Here is a 12,673-nt window from a genome sequence, read left to right as displayed (position 1 = left end):
TAAAACAACATTCCTGCCCTGTCAGCACATTTACACTAATGAGTTTCCCCCCAAACTCTGGAGAGAGACGAATATGTGTCCCTGCTCTGTGTCACTAATGGCAACCAAGTGAAGTGAAAGACAACAGGCGGCTTCACTGCAGAGACAAATGACATCATTGTGATATTACTTTTTTTTCATCCAATGGCAGTTGAGTGTGGCAGTGAGGGTAGATTCAGTAACAAACACAAAGTATTGTGTAAGAAGTGCTGCTGGAAAAGTTTTGTCTCACTGCACAGAATGGAGCGTCTCTGGTCACAGTGAGACGAGTCCACGAGTCCCCGCAGGCAAACCCCTGAGCTGCAGCAGCTCCCCTCATTGTCTGCACCTCCATCGCTCCCTCTCTCCCCATCTCTCTCCCTCTCTCTCTCTCTCTCTCAAAGTAGCTGATAGTGATTTGGCTTAATGCATGAATTCAGAATGTAAATGTGGGTTTCGGAAAGTTCCATTTTGTGTGTGTGTGTGTGTGTGTGTGTGTGTGTGTGTGTGTGTGTGTGCGTGTTTTAGGTTTTTGCTGCTGAAAGGGTTAAAGGTGAGAGGATGAATGGAAAACAATGTGCCAGTGCCTAGATCTGTAGGAAGGGAGGGGCAGAGGGGGAGGAAGGAAAGAGAGAGAGAGAGAGAGAGAGAGAGAGAGAGGTTGAGGTGGGTGGAGGAGGGGGGAGGAGTCTTATGTAAGGTGATGCTGTGTTAAGAGGGTGAAGGGAGAGAAAATAGATTTCAAAAAGAACCAGAGCGAAACAGGGAGAGACGCTAATAATAAACTCGGCGAGGCAGAGTTAGTTTGGGCAGACAGACGAAGAGGGAGGAAGAAGAGGGTGAGGAGGAGGAGAGGGTAGGCAGCCAGGGAGGGATGGAGGGAGCAGATAGGAGGGGGGAGGAGGGGGGGGAGGAGAGAGGAGAGGGAGGTGAGGGACATGACATGAATAACTGCACGGCTACAATGGCGGAATGGAGACGTGCATGGGGTGGGGCGACGCGTGGGGAAACCACTGCAACCTCTCTCTCTCTTATGCTCACACACACACACACACACACACAACCACCTCACGTGACACTTTCTGTCAGCAAACCATTCATTTTTATTGCAACCAAGCTCCTGTGTATGGCTGTGTGTGTGTGTGTGTGTGTGTGTGTGTCTGTGTTTATAGGAGTGGTGGTGACAACTAAGGGGGAGGGGGTGGATGAGAGAGGGGAAGGCTGGAGGAGGAGGGGCAGGAGAAAGAGTTACCCGAGGAAGAGAGAGACACAATAGCTGCCAGCTCTTAACCTTGTCGCCCTATTGGCAAATCTGAGGTGTCATGCGCCTGCTACCCTGCGATAACCTCTGTGCGTGTGTGTGTGTGTGTGGGGGGGTGTATGTGTGTGTGTTCTCTGTGACTGTCACTGTGCGTCCACAACCCTTGTAATTAAGGCCAAGCGGCTGCCTCTGCATTCTCAAAGGCAAACTGTGACCTCTGCTGCCACACCGGGAAGAAATGAAGGAAACAGCGACCCCCGTGGCTGTAAAGGGTAAAGGCAGCTGTGATCCGTTTTCTACTTTATAGTTAAAATATTCCTATACGTAAGCTTTACATATCTGGGACAGGATTGTGTTTAGGCCTGAGTTTGTGTTTAAATATTTATGAATCAAGCAGTTTGTAGTGCTGCATAATCTTTGTATTTGAGAGTCGATATTTAAATACATTATACAAGAAATAATCTTTGGCTTTAGTATGAATGTAACTCAAAACTTCATAGAACACTGCTGTGGGAGGAGTTTCAATAAAAACTCTTATCTTTGCTTAAATCCACAAATAAGTCTGTAATATAAGTGATTTACTACATTTAATGAGATACAGTATTTATCCAGTAGGTAGTTGAAATCCTTAGACAGATGGTTGTCACCAACAGTTTATCTACTTAAGTGTCCTTGAGCAAGACACTTGACTCTCCTTACCTCAGTGACTCACTCACTTCACAGTGACGCCTCAGATTATATATACTTTACCATTACCTTCCTTCTTCTTCTCCTCTCTTCAGTTCATAAAGTTTGTTTACCGTAACGTGGCAAAGAAACCACTCCAGTCTGTTGCTAGGCTACATGAGTTTATTACACAAAACGAAAGCATCGATCTTCATAAACCACGACAGTTTTTTCCAAATCATTCAAAGGGAAAATTAAATATGTCATTCAGCCGTTCAGCCATTTTACAAATTAAGTTTAGCTTTAGTTGTTGGTGTCGTGTGGTGAAGCCGTCTGTCCTTGGAGTTTGACGCAGAAATACAGAACAAACACAAGCAAAAGCAGACCAGGCTCCAAACTCTGACGTAAACACTAACAGGGATGTGAATTCTGCACTTGTTGTTCTGTCTTGTTGCTGCTTATTGTAACTCAGCCGACTGCGTTGTGCTGGTGGCGCCCCGTTCAGAAGGCTCGGAAAAGCTGGTTTGGCATGTAGCCCAGGTGGAGGAAGGAACTCTGGACTTCTCTCTCCAGGTTTGCCAGCTCCTGCACGGTCGGGGCCAACACGTCCACGTGACCCTTGTAGTTGCCACCTAAGCAGGAGTGTCAAAGGATGAAGATGGGGAAAGCAGCGGATTAGATGCTTTGACACGTTTGGCACACATTCCTCCTCCTCCTCCTCCTCCTCCTCCTGCTGGCCGTCATACGTACCTCCCTGTGCCCGGCGCTGACCGTAGTTGACCTTGCCGTCAAACTCGTCCAGGGGCACTTTGATGTCTGGCTCGCACTGGGTGATGGTGCATTTGAGATGTTCCTCGATATCTGACAGGAGCTGCGATCGGAGGGGAAGGAGAGGAAAAGTGACGCAGGTGGAATTCAGTTGGGGAAGTTCTTCGACTCCACCCACTCAGCGTCTGCTTACCTCCTTCTCGTTGTACCAGATGGTGCAGCCTCCGTCCTCCTTCAGCCGCGTGTTGTAGCAGCCTCGGCCTCGGTTGGCACAGACGTGGTACCACACCTGGACACATCAGAGACACACACACACACACACACACACACTTGCAGCCATTTCCCCAAACTATGTCTACTTAATGATTGAGTGTACTTCTCTCTTCCATCCTACCTTCTCTTTCTCCATGGCAACTAAGGAGATGGCCAGTCCCATCCTGAGAAGACATATTGTTGTTAGTTATTGACACAAACAGGATTAAATGGTTTCTCCCTGATTTTACCCAGAATGCCACTGATTTGGAGCACTGACCTCTCTGCTCGGCCCACCCTGCCAATACGATGCACATAGTTCTGCTTCTCGTCTGGCAGCGTGACGTTAATCACTGGAGGAAGGAGACAAAAGCAGTTAGAGAGTGGACAGAGAGTCTAAAACGCAGGCCGATGTCCCTCCAGTCTCGGCGTCTTTGTCTTACCGTAAGGAACGCCGTGGATGTCGATTCCCCGGGCGGCGACGTCGGTGCAGATCAGCAGCCTCACTTCTTTACGCTGTTGACGCAGGGAGACGTTCAAACACCGGAACTGGACTAAACTGGACCGAGTTTGTCAAAGTGAATTAGACATTGTTTTTACCTTGAAGCGGTCCAAGTTGTTTTTCCTCTCTTGGGGTTTACGATCGCCATGGAGACAAACGCAGGACAACTGGTGGCCTTTCTTATCGGGGCCTGAAGCAGACAGAGCGGCACATGTGTTTCATTTGACCTTTGGCCTTTGTATCCCAGTAAATGAGTAGAGCAGCATTATGGTGACGCGGCTCACCTCCACCCTGCTGCATCAGGTACTGTTCCATGTTGTCGCAGTCGATCTTGGTGCGGCAGAAGACGATGGCCTGGTCCATCTTGTGCTCGTTGATGGCCCTCACCGTGTACTCGCCCTTCAGCATCTTGATGGCTTCCGACCACATCTCTGGAACACACACACACACACACACACATATGCATCCAGTCGTTGCAGAGGCCGTATTTAAGAGCTCATCACAGATAGGAGGACGGGAAGTTTAGTTTGTTACCTGCTGAGGTTCCTCCTGGTCTGGTGTTGTCTTTAGCGTGGACCTCATCAGTCTACCTCAGCAAACACAGGTCAGAAAGTCGGAACTGGTTAATAAATCAACGTATGGAGTGGAACAGTTCTTGACCTGCTGCTCCTCTGCAGACACGTCACCTATGAGTCGCGTCGTCTCTGTTCTCACCCGGATGTGGTTCTTGCCCAGGCGCTCCCACAGACGATCGGCCTTGGGGTTGACGGGCACGACCACGTGGTGGACCGTCTCCGGGACCGAGTCCTCGCCCTTCAAGTCCACCCAGGTGGGGAAGTGCATGATGCGCTCCGACAGCTTCTTCACGTCGAACGAATGCAGCGTGGCCGAGCACACGATCACCTGGGAGAAGGAGGGAGAGAGAGAGGACGGATGATGGGGTTAAACGTCCTCCGGGACAAATGGGGACAGATGTTTGGAGACACATCAGGTTATTGTCACACCTGCAGTCTCTTCCCATCAGAGGTGACTTGAGGGATCTGGTTATGGATCCTATTGATGAAGTCTGTGTAGCCTGCTGACAGGAGACCATCCTGAGGGACACACACACACACACACACACAACCCAAAGAACCAAAGGTTACTGGCTTCGTTATTGACAATAAGATGTAAAGAATTTAAAATAATATAATGCACATACACACTCGTCCAAGACCAGGAAGCGGACTTGAGCCAGACTCAGTTTCCCGGTGGATATCAGGTCGTCCAACCGGCCCGGCGTTCCCACCACGATATCCACCTAACCACAGAGCAAAACAAAGTTGGCAAACAGAGGCCGACAGCAGTGACTAACGTGTGTGTGTGTGTGTGTGTGTGTCACCTACCCCCTGCTCCAGAGCCGCCAGCTGGTCTTTGGCCGCCACACCACCCATCACCAACAGATCCCTGCAGTGACAGATCCAGTGTGTGTGCTGGTGTCAGTGTGTATTCTTGGACTCTGGCTCCATCTAGTGGTCTAAAGTAGGAATGACTCCTGCTGAGCCTACCTGAGTTTGGGGTTGTCCACGTATTTCTTAAAATGTTTGACCACATTGAGGGTTTGCTCGGCCAGCTCTTTGGACGGCTCGATGATCAGGGCTTTGGGTGCGTTGGATGAGGTTTTCACCTGAGTCACCTTCGCACTGCCTGCACAAACACAAACAAACGCACAACCCTTCAAAGCACTGGTTTTAGTTTAGAACTTTTATTGTGAAAGGACTAAATGCATCATCCTATTCCTCCCCTTATGTAATAATGGCGCCTCGCCTCGCCTCCACTTACCCGTCTGGGAGGATTTGACCGCATGTCCCTCTGGAGCCTGGTCAAACGCTACAAAGCCGCTCTTTGGAGGGTTCTTAAAGTCCTCGCCTCCAAAGTTAAACTTCAGCTCTGCATTCTGGCGGATAAAAAAGGGGAAAAGAACAATTTGTGTGGTGCAGATTGGTCACAGCTTGGTTTGTTTCCATAGCTGCTGTAAAGACTTTTCCACAGATACCTTCAGAACGCAGGAGGCGAAGAACGGCTGATTGTTCAGATTTTGTGGAATATCAAAAGCTGAACCGAGGTCGTTACCTGGTAGGGAAACAAAGCAGCGAGTCATTTAACACAAAAGTTTGACAGCAGACATCATAACAAGAATCCTAATGAATCAGACTGTACCATTCTTAGAGAAGGAGATTTGTGCCTTCTCCAGATCCAGGTAGCAACCGATAGTGTCGTGCATCGTAAACTCCTGCAGAAAGAAGAAGTCAGATGAATTAAAGACACATGCTTGACAATGATCCTCATCCTCATTGTCTTTTGCACACACACACACACACACACACACTCACTGATGTCTCACCTCTCCGTAGCTGTCAAACTGCTTGTTGTGCGATTTCTTTCCCGTCCCTCCAAAACCAAAACCGTACTTATCCGTCCCTGAAAAAAAGGCAGAAAGGTCCAGAGTGATATCAGCGCTCCACTGAACCGTCTATGCTTTAGCCCGGTGTGTGTGTGTGATGTTGTGTGTGTGCATACCCAGGTCCAGGGCTGCGAGACTGGTGGACCAGCCCACCCGACACAGCCCCTGGTCGTGGCACGTCACCTCGTAGTAGTACTTCCCTGGACACAAGAAGAAGAGGAGGAAGATGGAGGACGAAGGACGGGGAGGTTTGATTTTCAGCAAAACTTCATCTGACTTGCTTACCTTTGGTGACGCCTTTAGTAGAGCGACAGCCGTGCCACTCTTTAAACTCTCTGCTCTGGCAGCACAATCCATCTCCACTTATCGCTGGAGAGCAAACAAACAAACATGGGCACAAACTGGAACACAGCACTGGGTTTTACTGCCCTCTAGTGCTCAAATGTGAGATGATTCTTACCAAAGGCTGGACTCCGGTCATATGGATTCATCTGCCAAGTGTTGAAGACTGAGAAGAAAGAAAACAAAGTTAAACTAGCTGCTGGCTTGTCAGACACACAGATGAGTCATGAGAAGGTTTCCTCACCGGCTCCTCCAGTCTTCACCGAGGCTCTGCCTGTCTTTCCCTCCTGCTGGTCCTTCAGGGTCTCGTACACGATCTGGATCACAGGGATACTGAAGGCCTGAAGATGACAGGGAGGATTAAGAGTAACTAAACAAGCACAAGCTTTCTTTATTACACTCAACATGGAAGCGTGAGGTGTGTGAATATAAAGATTTTTGTATTTTGCAAATTGTGAAGCTTTCAGTTACTTACACCGGTTTTACCGCTGCCTGTTTCTGCTGCCTGAAAAAACAAACAAATCAGGTGTCACGCTTGAGCAAAATGTGTGTGTTAGTGTGTGTGTGTATGTGTGTGTGTCTGTGCTTTACCATGAGAACATCTCCCCCACCAAGAATGAGTGGGATGGACTCAGCCTGGATGTCAGTCGGCAGCCTGGAATAAATAAGTAAAGAGAATCAACGGTTCAGTATTAACCGTGACAATCATTACATCATACAATAGAACTATAATGTGTGTTTAGGCACGTCTTTGCTTATAATGTTTAACTACAAAACACTAAGAGTGAAGAGCCGCTGAGGCGCTGCATCACCTGTCAGAGTGCAGACTCACTGTTGTCACTCTTATTGGATGACATCAATGTTGTTTATTTAAGGAGCTTTAGAGTCTGACACTGTTGAAGCAGCACAGCTTTGTGACTTGAGTTTGATTTTGAAATTTCCTGTTTTGTAATTTAACATTTATATAAAGGAAGCTCATACGAAGTACAACTAGAACGAAGACCACGACAAAAGTGCTGAGTTGTAAACACAATCACTTCAAAGTGACTTACAGCCAGTCCATCTCCTCCACCGCCTGTGCGATCTCACCCATAACTCCCATTTCTGTTTGACAAAACACACAGTTCGTGATTTAATACATTCGTTGTGCAGTCAGGGTACGGTTAAAACACACATGCAACGATAGGAAGGTTAGAATAGAAGAACGTCTCACCAGAAAACGCTGCCATTATTGCTGATACAAGTGCAACACAAGCGGATGCAACGTTGTCTGATATTCTGACAGGGTGCAACCCCGGTAAAGCGCCGTACTAGAATGTTATCTTACAGCAAAGTTCCGCGTGGTTGTTTTCCAAACTACTGCAATAATAAATTGTAAATCATTCATTTTAATGCACTACAACCTAAAGGCATTAATTTGACAGTTTTTAACCCGCAGTTTTCTAACAAATTCAGCCATAACGTCGCTTGTCACAGTTTATAAACAAAGCGCCTCAGCTAACTTGTCCCTCGCTGACCGCCGTAGACTTCTTGACAGCCGAGTTAAAATAAACATGGCTGAAGACAGTTTGGTAGAAGGCGAAGACGAAAACATTTTGTACGACCTGCTGGTTATTCACGAATGGCCGCCCGAGACGGACACTCAGGTGAGTCAGACGCTCAACTTTACTCGTAACCCGCCCTCCCCGTGAGTGTTGTAGTGAACATTTAAGTGTATAAACGGCCTCTGAAAGTCCACTAATTACGGTTTGAATGGTGTCAGCTGTGTAAAGCCACGTCGCGCGCCCAGCACTCCCGTTATCACCGCCGCTGTGCAAGTTATGTCCTTATATCATTATTATGAAACATTATTACATTATTAAAGCTAATTTTACATCACTGCGATACACTTACTCTACACACACCACATATTTAACCGTTTATTTAGCTTCCGAGTGCACGCGACCACACTGGCACAATCATAACTTAGTAACTTTGAAAAGGAAAGAATCAGCATTTTTAACTGATTGTCAGCTCAGCCATTACATTTAATAGATAATAACATGGTCCTTCTTTAGAAACCCTCTGACTTTCTTGTTACTGTGTGATGCTTTCAGCTGCGGGGCAGCAAGGAGCACAACAGCACATCTGTAGTGGCCAAAGCACTGACAGGTAAGTGACTTCTGTTCATCCGTGAGTTTCTGCTTTCCTGCAGTGTCACAGCTGTCCAGCACACATGTACACAACATCAAACACACATTTGATGACCTTTTATAAAAGTTTCCAACGTTTATATTGTGTGTTTGTGGTGGCAAATAGCAGCGCTTTCTGTTGGAATACACCAGGATACTCATTAATCTATAGTCAGATTCTTTTCTAATCTAATTATGCATGAAAATCAAATGATGCATGTAAATCTAAGTAGGATACATTGCTTTGTTTGTTCAATGTTTTGAAGATTGAGTTCCATACACTAACCAATAAAGTGTTACACTATCATAGCATGACTATTATCAATCTAACCCCCTGTACCTACCGTTTGTTTATGTTTTACAGGGCCGTTTCGCTTGATCCTGCAGTATATGTGGTACAGGTGAGTTCTTCCTTACGACTCTGTACATCCAGATGTTGAAAGGGAGGACGGGCTCTGATCAATCACAGAGGCGCCATCAGTCAGTGTTATGGACTGATGGCCCAAACATTTATCACTATGGAGACGCATAGACGTGACTTTAATTTCCACCACTGACTCTTTCATGAAAAGTCTTGGTTATTTTCAGTAGTAATAGAAAGTTTCAGTACTGATTTTGATCAAACTAGTTGGAGCAGTGAAGCAACAATAGAGATACAAACTCTTTCCATTTAAGTGCAGATCTGAATCTGGGTTCAAATCTGTGAATTTAATCAAAATGATTTCTTAAGGGTGTGTTTTGAAATCTTTGAGCCTAATACACAAATCTCAATCACAGAATCAGGACATATTTAACCCATGATGGACTATCAGTTGGTGAAATCCTGATAAATAAAGCAGAAGTCCTGTTTTTGGTTTTACTTTTTACTTAGTTCAAAGCCCTGTGAGGGAATAGTAAGGAGTAGTTTGGGCATTGGTTTTGAAATCCACCGATGGAAAGAAGATTGAGCCTGTTTTAGCTGCGCCAGACTCAAAATCTCTTCGCCGTCTTTACTGCAAACACTCTGCTGGCAGATGTGAACAGATGGAGAGACGGTTTGCAGTTTTACACTTGCACCGCCGCCTGCTTATCCTCTCAGCAGGTGGTTAGCTCGCACCATCAATAATCTAGTTAAATATTTAAGAATTCCTCTCGCCTCGCTGCCCCAGCTTCACTCCTCCCCTCTCGCCCCAAAGCTACTGATCCTCGTATATGTCTGTGGTGGGCTGTATGCAGGGATCAGGGGTGTAGACCACAAGCTGTGGTATTCACAGTATTTATGTAGTACAGTGTGCTGGTATGCAGCTGTAAGCTTCTTATCACACATGTTCTTTCAAGAGAAACTACAGTCCTTTTGATTGTGCTCCCTTGGCAAATTAACAACTTCTGATTCTTCTTAGGACCTTTAAATCTGATGTGTACAGAGATTTAGCATGCAAATATCAAAGATGTTCCTCTTGGCACTGTGTTAGCTGTGTATTGGTGGTTGTGGTACTTTGAGGCTATAAATGTGATTAGATCAGATCAATATAGTTGCACTTGTTCCTAGTCCATCATGCCAGATTTATTTTCATTAAGATCTGTGCCATAGTTTTCGAGAAATGAAGAAAGATGTTAGTGGACTCTGCAGTGTTAATGTTCCTTTATGTGCCATCCATCCAAAACCTCCTCGGCCAAAACAACAAATGTGTCATATCAAAGATGAATTAATGTAAATTAATACAATTCCTCCATTATTGGTCTCCTTTGTGGCAGATTTGTGTGTTTTGGTGTCATTTATTGCTTTTTAATGTGTGTGTTTGACTCCGTTTGCCTCAGCCCCTCCAGCTCCTCTCTGCCCCTCGGCCTCGTCCGCCTGGCAAACAAGCAGATCAACTGGCAGCTGGTGTTAGCAAGGTGCGACACACACACACACACACACACACATACACATATATACACACACACACTGTAATCAATGCCTGAATATGTGCTTCTTTGTTGCTGACAGGCACTAAGCCTCCCTGTTCTCTGCTTCACTCTCCCTCAGTTTCCCCTCAGCCAATTATTTAATTGTACTCATTACAACAGACAAACCAAGTAGAAAGGTAGTTTTTAATTGGCTATCGATCCAGCCATGTAAGACGGCGTTAAGCGCGGCCCACTGATGCCGTTGGTTGTCCATTAGTTTGATGTGCGTGATCCTTCCATTTCGTTCCTGGCCTGCTGTAAATCTCTCTTCCTCATTTCATTCCTATCTCAGCTCCCAGTTTAATGCCCCCAATCATTATCCTTCCTTTTCTCTTTGAACCGTCCAACCTGAGCTCTTATCCCTGCCTTTATCTGTCTCCTCCGCCAAATCACACCACACACACACACACACACACACACACACACACACACACACACACACACACACACACACACACACACACACACACACACACACACACACACACACACACACACACACACACACACACACACACACACACACACACACACACACACTCTTCTCCATTGTCACTGCCAAATATGTCTTTTATCCTCAATCATGCGGCAGTGTGGTCTTCCTTTCATCTCCGGCTTTGATTTATATCACTCATCACCGGCAATTTTACTTATCTCTCTCTCTCGTTCTCTCTCTCTCTCTCTCTGTCACCCCTCTCATCCTCTGCTCTCTCGCCCCGTTCCCCCGCTCATTTGCTTTCCTGTGCCGTTCATTCTTGTCCACTCTCTTTTTCTCCACAGTAATGGAAAACTGTTGGCAGTGGTTCAGGATCAGTGTGTGGAGATTAGGTAATTATTGAACTCCATTCCTGTGTTTGAAATGCTGTGTGTGTGTGTGTGAGAGAGTGAGAGTGATAGAAAGCCTGTTAATTAATGGGGTGATTTATTACGTCTCCCTTAAAAACTGCTGTGGTCTGGGCTTGTATATTGAATGAGGACAGAGAGAGAGTTGGTTAAGGTGGTTACTAGTGTGTGTTTGTGTGTGTTTGTATGTGTGTGTTTGGCTCGCGTGTCAGCACAGCAGGTAACGAACACAATCACCAACAGAAGCATAATCACATTTGCAAATCAAAGTAGTTTATCAATTTGTGGCATGTGGCACCAGGGAATGAAGACTAAGCTTGTGTGTGTGTGCGTGTGTGTGTGCGCGCATATGCAGAAGCTCGACTGGGGCTCAAATTTGACAAACAGCAGTTTTGAGTGGTTGTAATTATTTCCCAGCACAAATCCAATTTTCTCTTTACACACAGAAACACACTCCGTCAGCGAGCGCTTTGCTCGGTTGACACGATGTAACGCGTTAAGAGGAGCCAAATTGAAATCAGAATCAATACTAGTCAGCCTGGTTTACAGTCGCTGGAAGCTTTTACTGTGAAATACTGTCAATATGTAACAGATGCTGCTGTTTGGTATCGACGCAAAGTGTGTGTGTAATCGGTTTATGATGTTTATGCCCCCAAAAACCATTGGGTGAGTGTGTAGCATGGCTCTGTTTGTGGTCGGCCATGTTGTGTTCTCATCCCGCCTCAGCTAAAGGTGATACAGCATACACACTCCGGTGTTTTATGGCATCAGTGTGTGTGTGTGTCTGGGGGGGGTCTTATTCGCTGAGCTGGTGTGTGTGTTAGGCTGTTTTAAGCTCTGCCCACTCCCAAGGCCCAGTCTGCATGATTCACTGAGCTGCTGGCAGGTGATCAGTGGCTGTTACATCCTGCGTTATGCTACATCTGACACACACACGCACAGGCACACGCACACACACACACGCACACACCCAGGCCCACTCAGTACATCTCCACAGTGTAACAGGCCCGAGTTTAAATCAGAGCGTGTGCGTGTGCGTGTGCGTGTGCGTGTGCGTGTGTGTGTGTGTGTGTGTGTGAGAGGCTGTCAGTCAGTCGTTTGATATTTGGTATTCTTTTTACTATTTGAACCTTTTGTTTCATCATTGCTTCTCTCTCGCCCCCCCCCTCCCTCTTTGTGTGTTTGTGTGTGTGTTTCTCCTCTTCAGGTCTGTGAGAGATGACTTTGGCTCAGTCATTGGGAAGTGTCAGGGTAAGGCGTTCTCTCTCACACAGACACACACACTCACACACACAGCTAATATTGGCTCTGGCTCAGCTCGCTGAAACGCTCTTTTGACTTTTAAGCGTCTCGTGCAGTGTGAGCGCGTACTCCTGTGGTACTTCTGTCATTTTAAACTTTCTTTTAGGAGATAAACTGATATGTGTTTATATCACATACACACACACACACCAAAACACACTGCACCAAAAGCAAAG

At 46.4% G+C, this 12,673-nt stretch overlaps 2 protein-coding genes across 3 annotated transcripts in view; one reads left to right on the top strand and one right to left on the bottom strand.

Moving 5' to 3' along the window:
* Positions 1–2,116: 2,116 nt before the first annotated feature.
* Positions 2,117–7,596, bottom strand: ddx1 (DEAD (Asp-Glu-Ala-Asp) box helicase 1). The gene is made up of 26 exons (XM_076148746.1): positions 7,466–7,596; positions 7,305–7,356; positions 6,844–6,907; positions 6,728–6,757; positions 6,497–6,593; positions 6,371–6,418; positions 6,196–6,279; positions 6,027–6,110; positions 5,851–5,927; positions 5,667–5,739; positions 5,503–5,579; positions 5,289–5,403; positions 5,015–5,153; positions 4,853–4,913; positions 4,669–4,767; positions 4,472–4,561; positions 4,182–4,370; positions 4,002–4,053; positions 3,752–3,898; positions 3,566–3,657; positions 3,409–3,481; positions 3,246–3,318; positions 3,108–3,150; positions 2,907–3,002; positions 2,696–2,816; positions 2,117–2,577 (listed from the first exon to the last, which is right to left on the bottom strand). The coding sequence occupies exons 1-26, from the start codon at positions 7,479–7,481 to the stop codon at positions 2,447–2,449; spliced, it is 2,223 nt and encodes a 740-aa protein (XP_076004861.1). The 5' UTR covers positions 7,482–7,596; the 3' UTR covers positions 2,117–2,446.
* A 203-nt stretch (positions 7,597–7,799) lies between these two features.
* Positions 7,800–12,673, top strand: part of nbas (NBAS subunit of NRZ tethering complex) — a 99,311-nt gene continuing 94,437 nt past the window's right edge. For both annotated transcript variants that reach the window (XM_076148717.1, XM_076148715.1), the window contains exons 1-6: positions 7,800–7,898; positions 8,349–8,403; positions 8,788–8,824; positions 10,221–10,298; positions 11,133–11,180; positions 12,403–12,446. In XM_076148717.1, coding sequence (XP_076004832.1) covers positions 7,806–7,898; positions 8,349–8,403; positions 8,788–8,824; positions 10,221–10,298; positions 11,133–11,180; positions 12,403–12,446 — 355 coding nt within the window. In that variant the 5' untranslated portion in view covers positions 7,800–7,805. The remainder of the gene's footprint in view (positions 7,899–8,348; positions 8,404–8,787; positions 8,825–10,220; positions 10,299–11,132; positions 11,181–12,402; positions 12,447–12,673) is intronic.

This window comes from Genypterus blacodes, unplaced genomic scaffold (genome assembly GCF_046128005.1).
Source record: "Genypterus blacodes isolate CSIRO-AG114 ecotype Tasmania unplaced genomic scaffold, CSIRO-AGI_Gbla_v1 ptg000042l_1, whole genome shotgun sequence".
NCBI lineage: Eukaryota > Metazoa > Chordata > Actinopteri > Ophidiiformes > Ophidiidae > Genypterus > Genypterus blacodes.
This window is presented reverse-complemented; position numbering and strand designations above follow the sequence as displayed.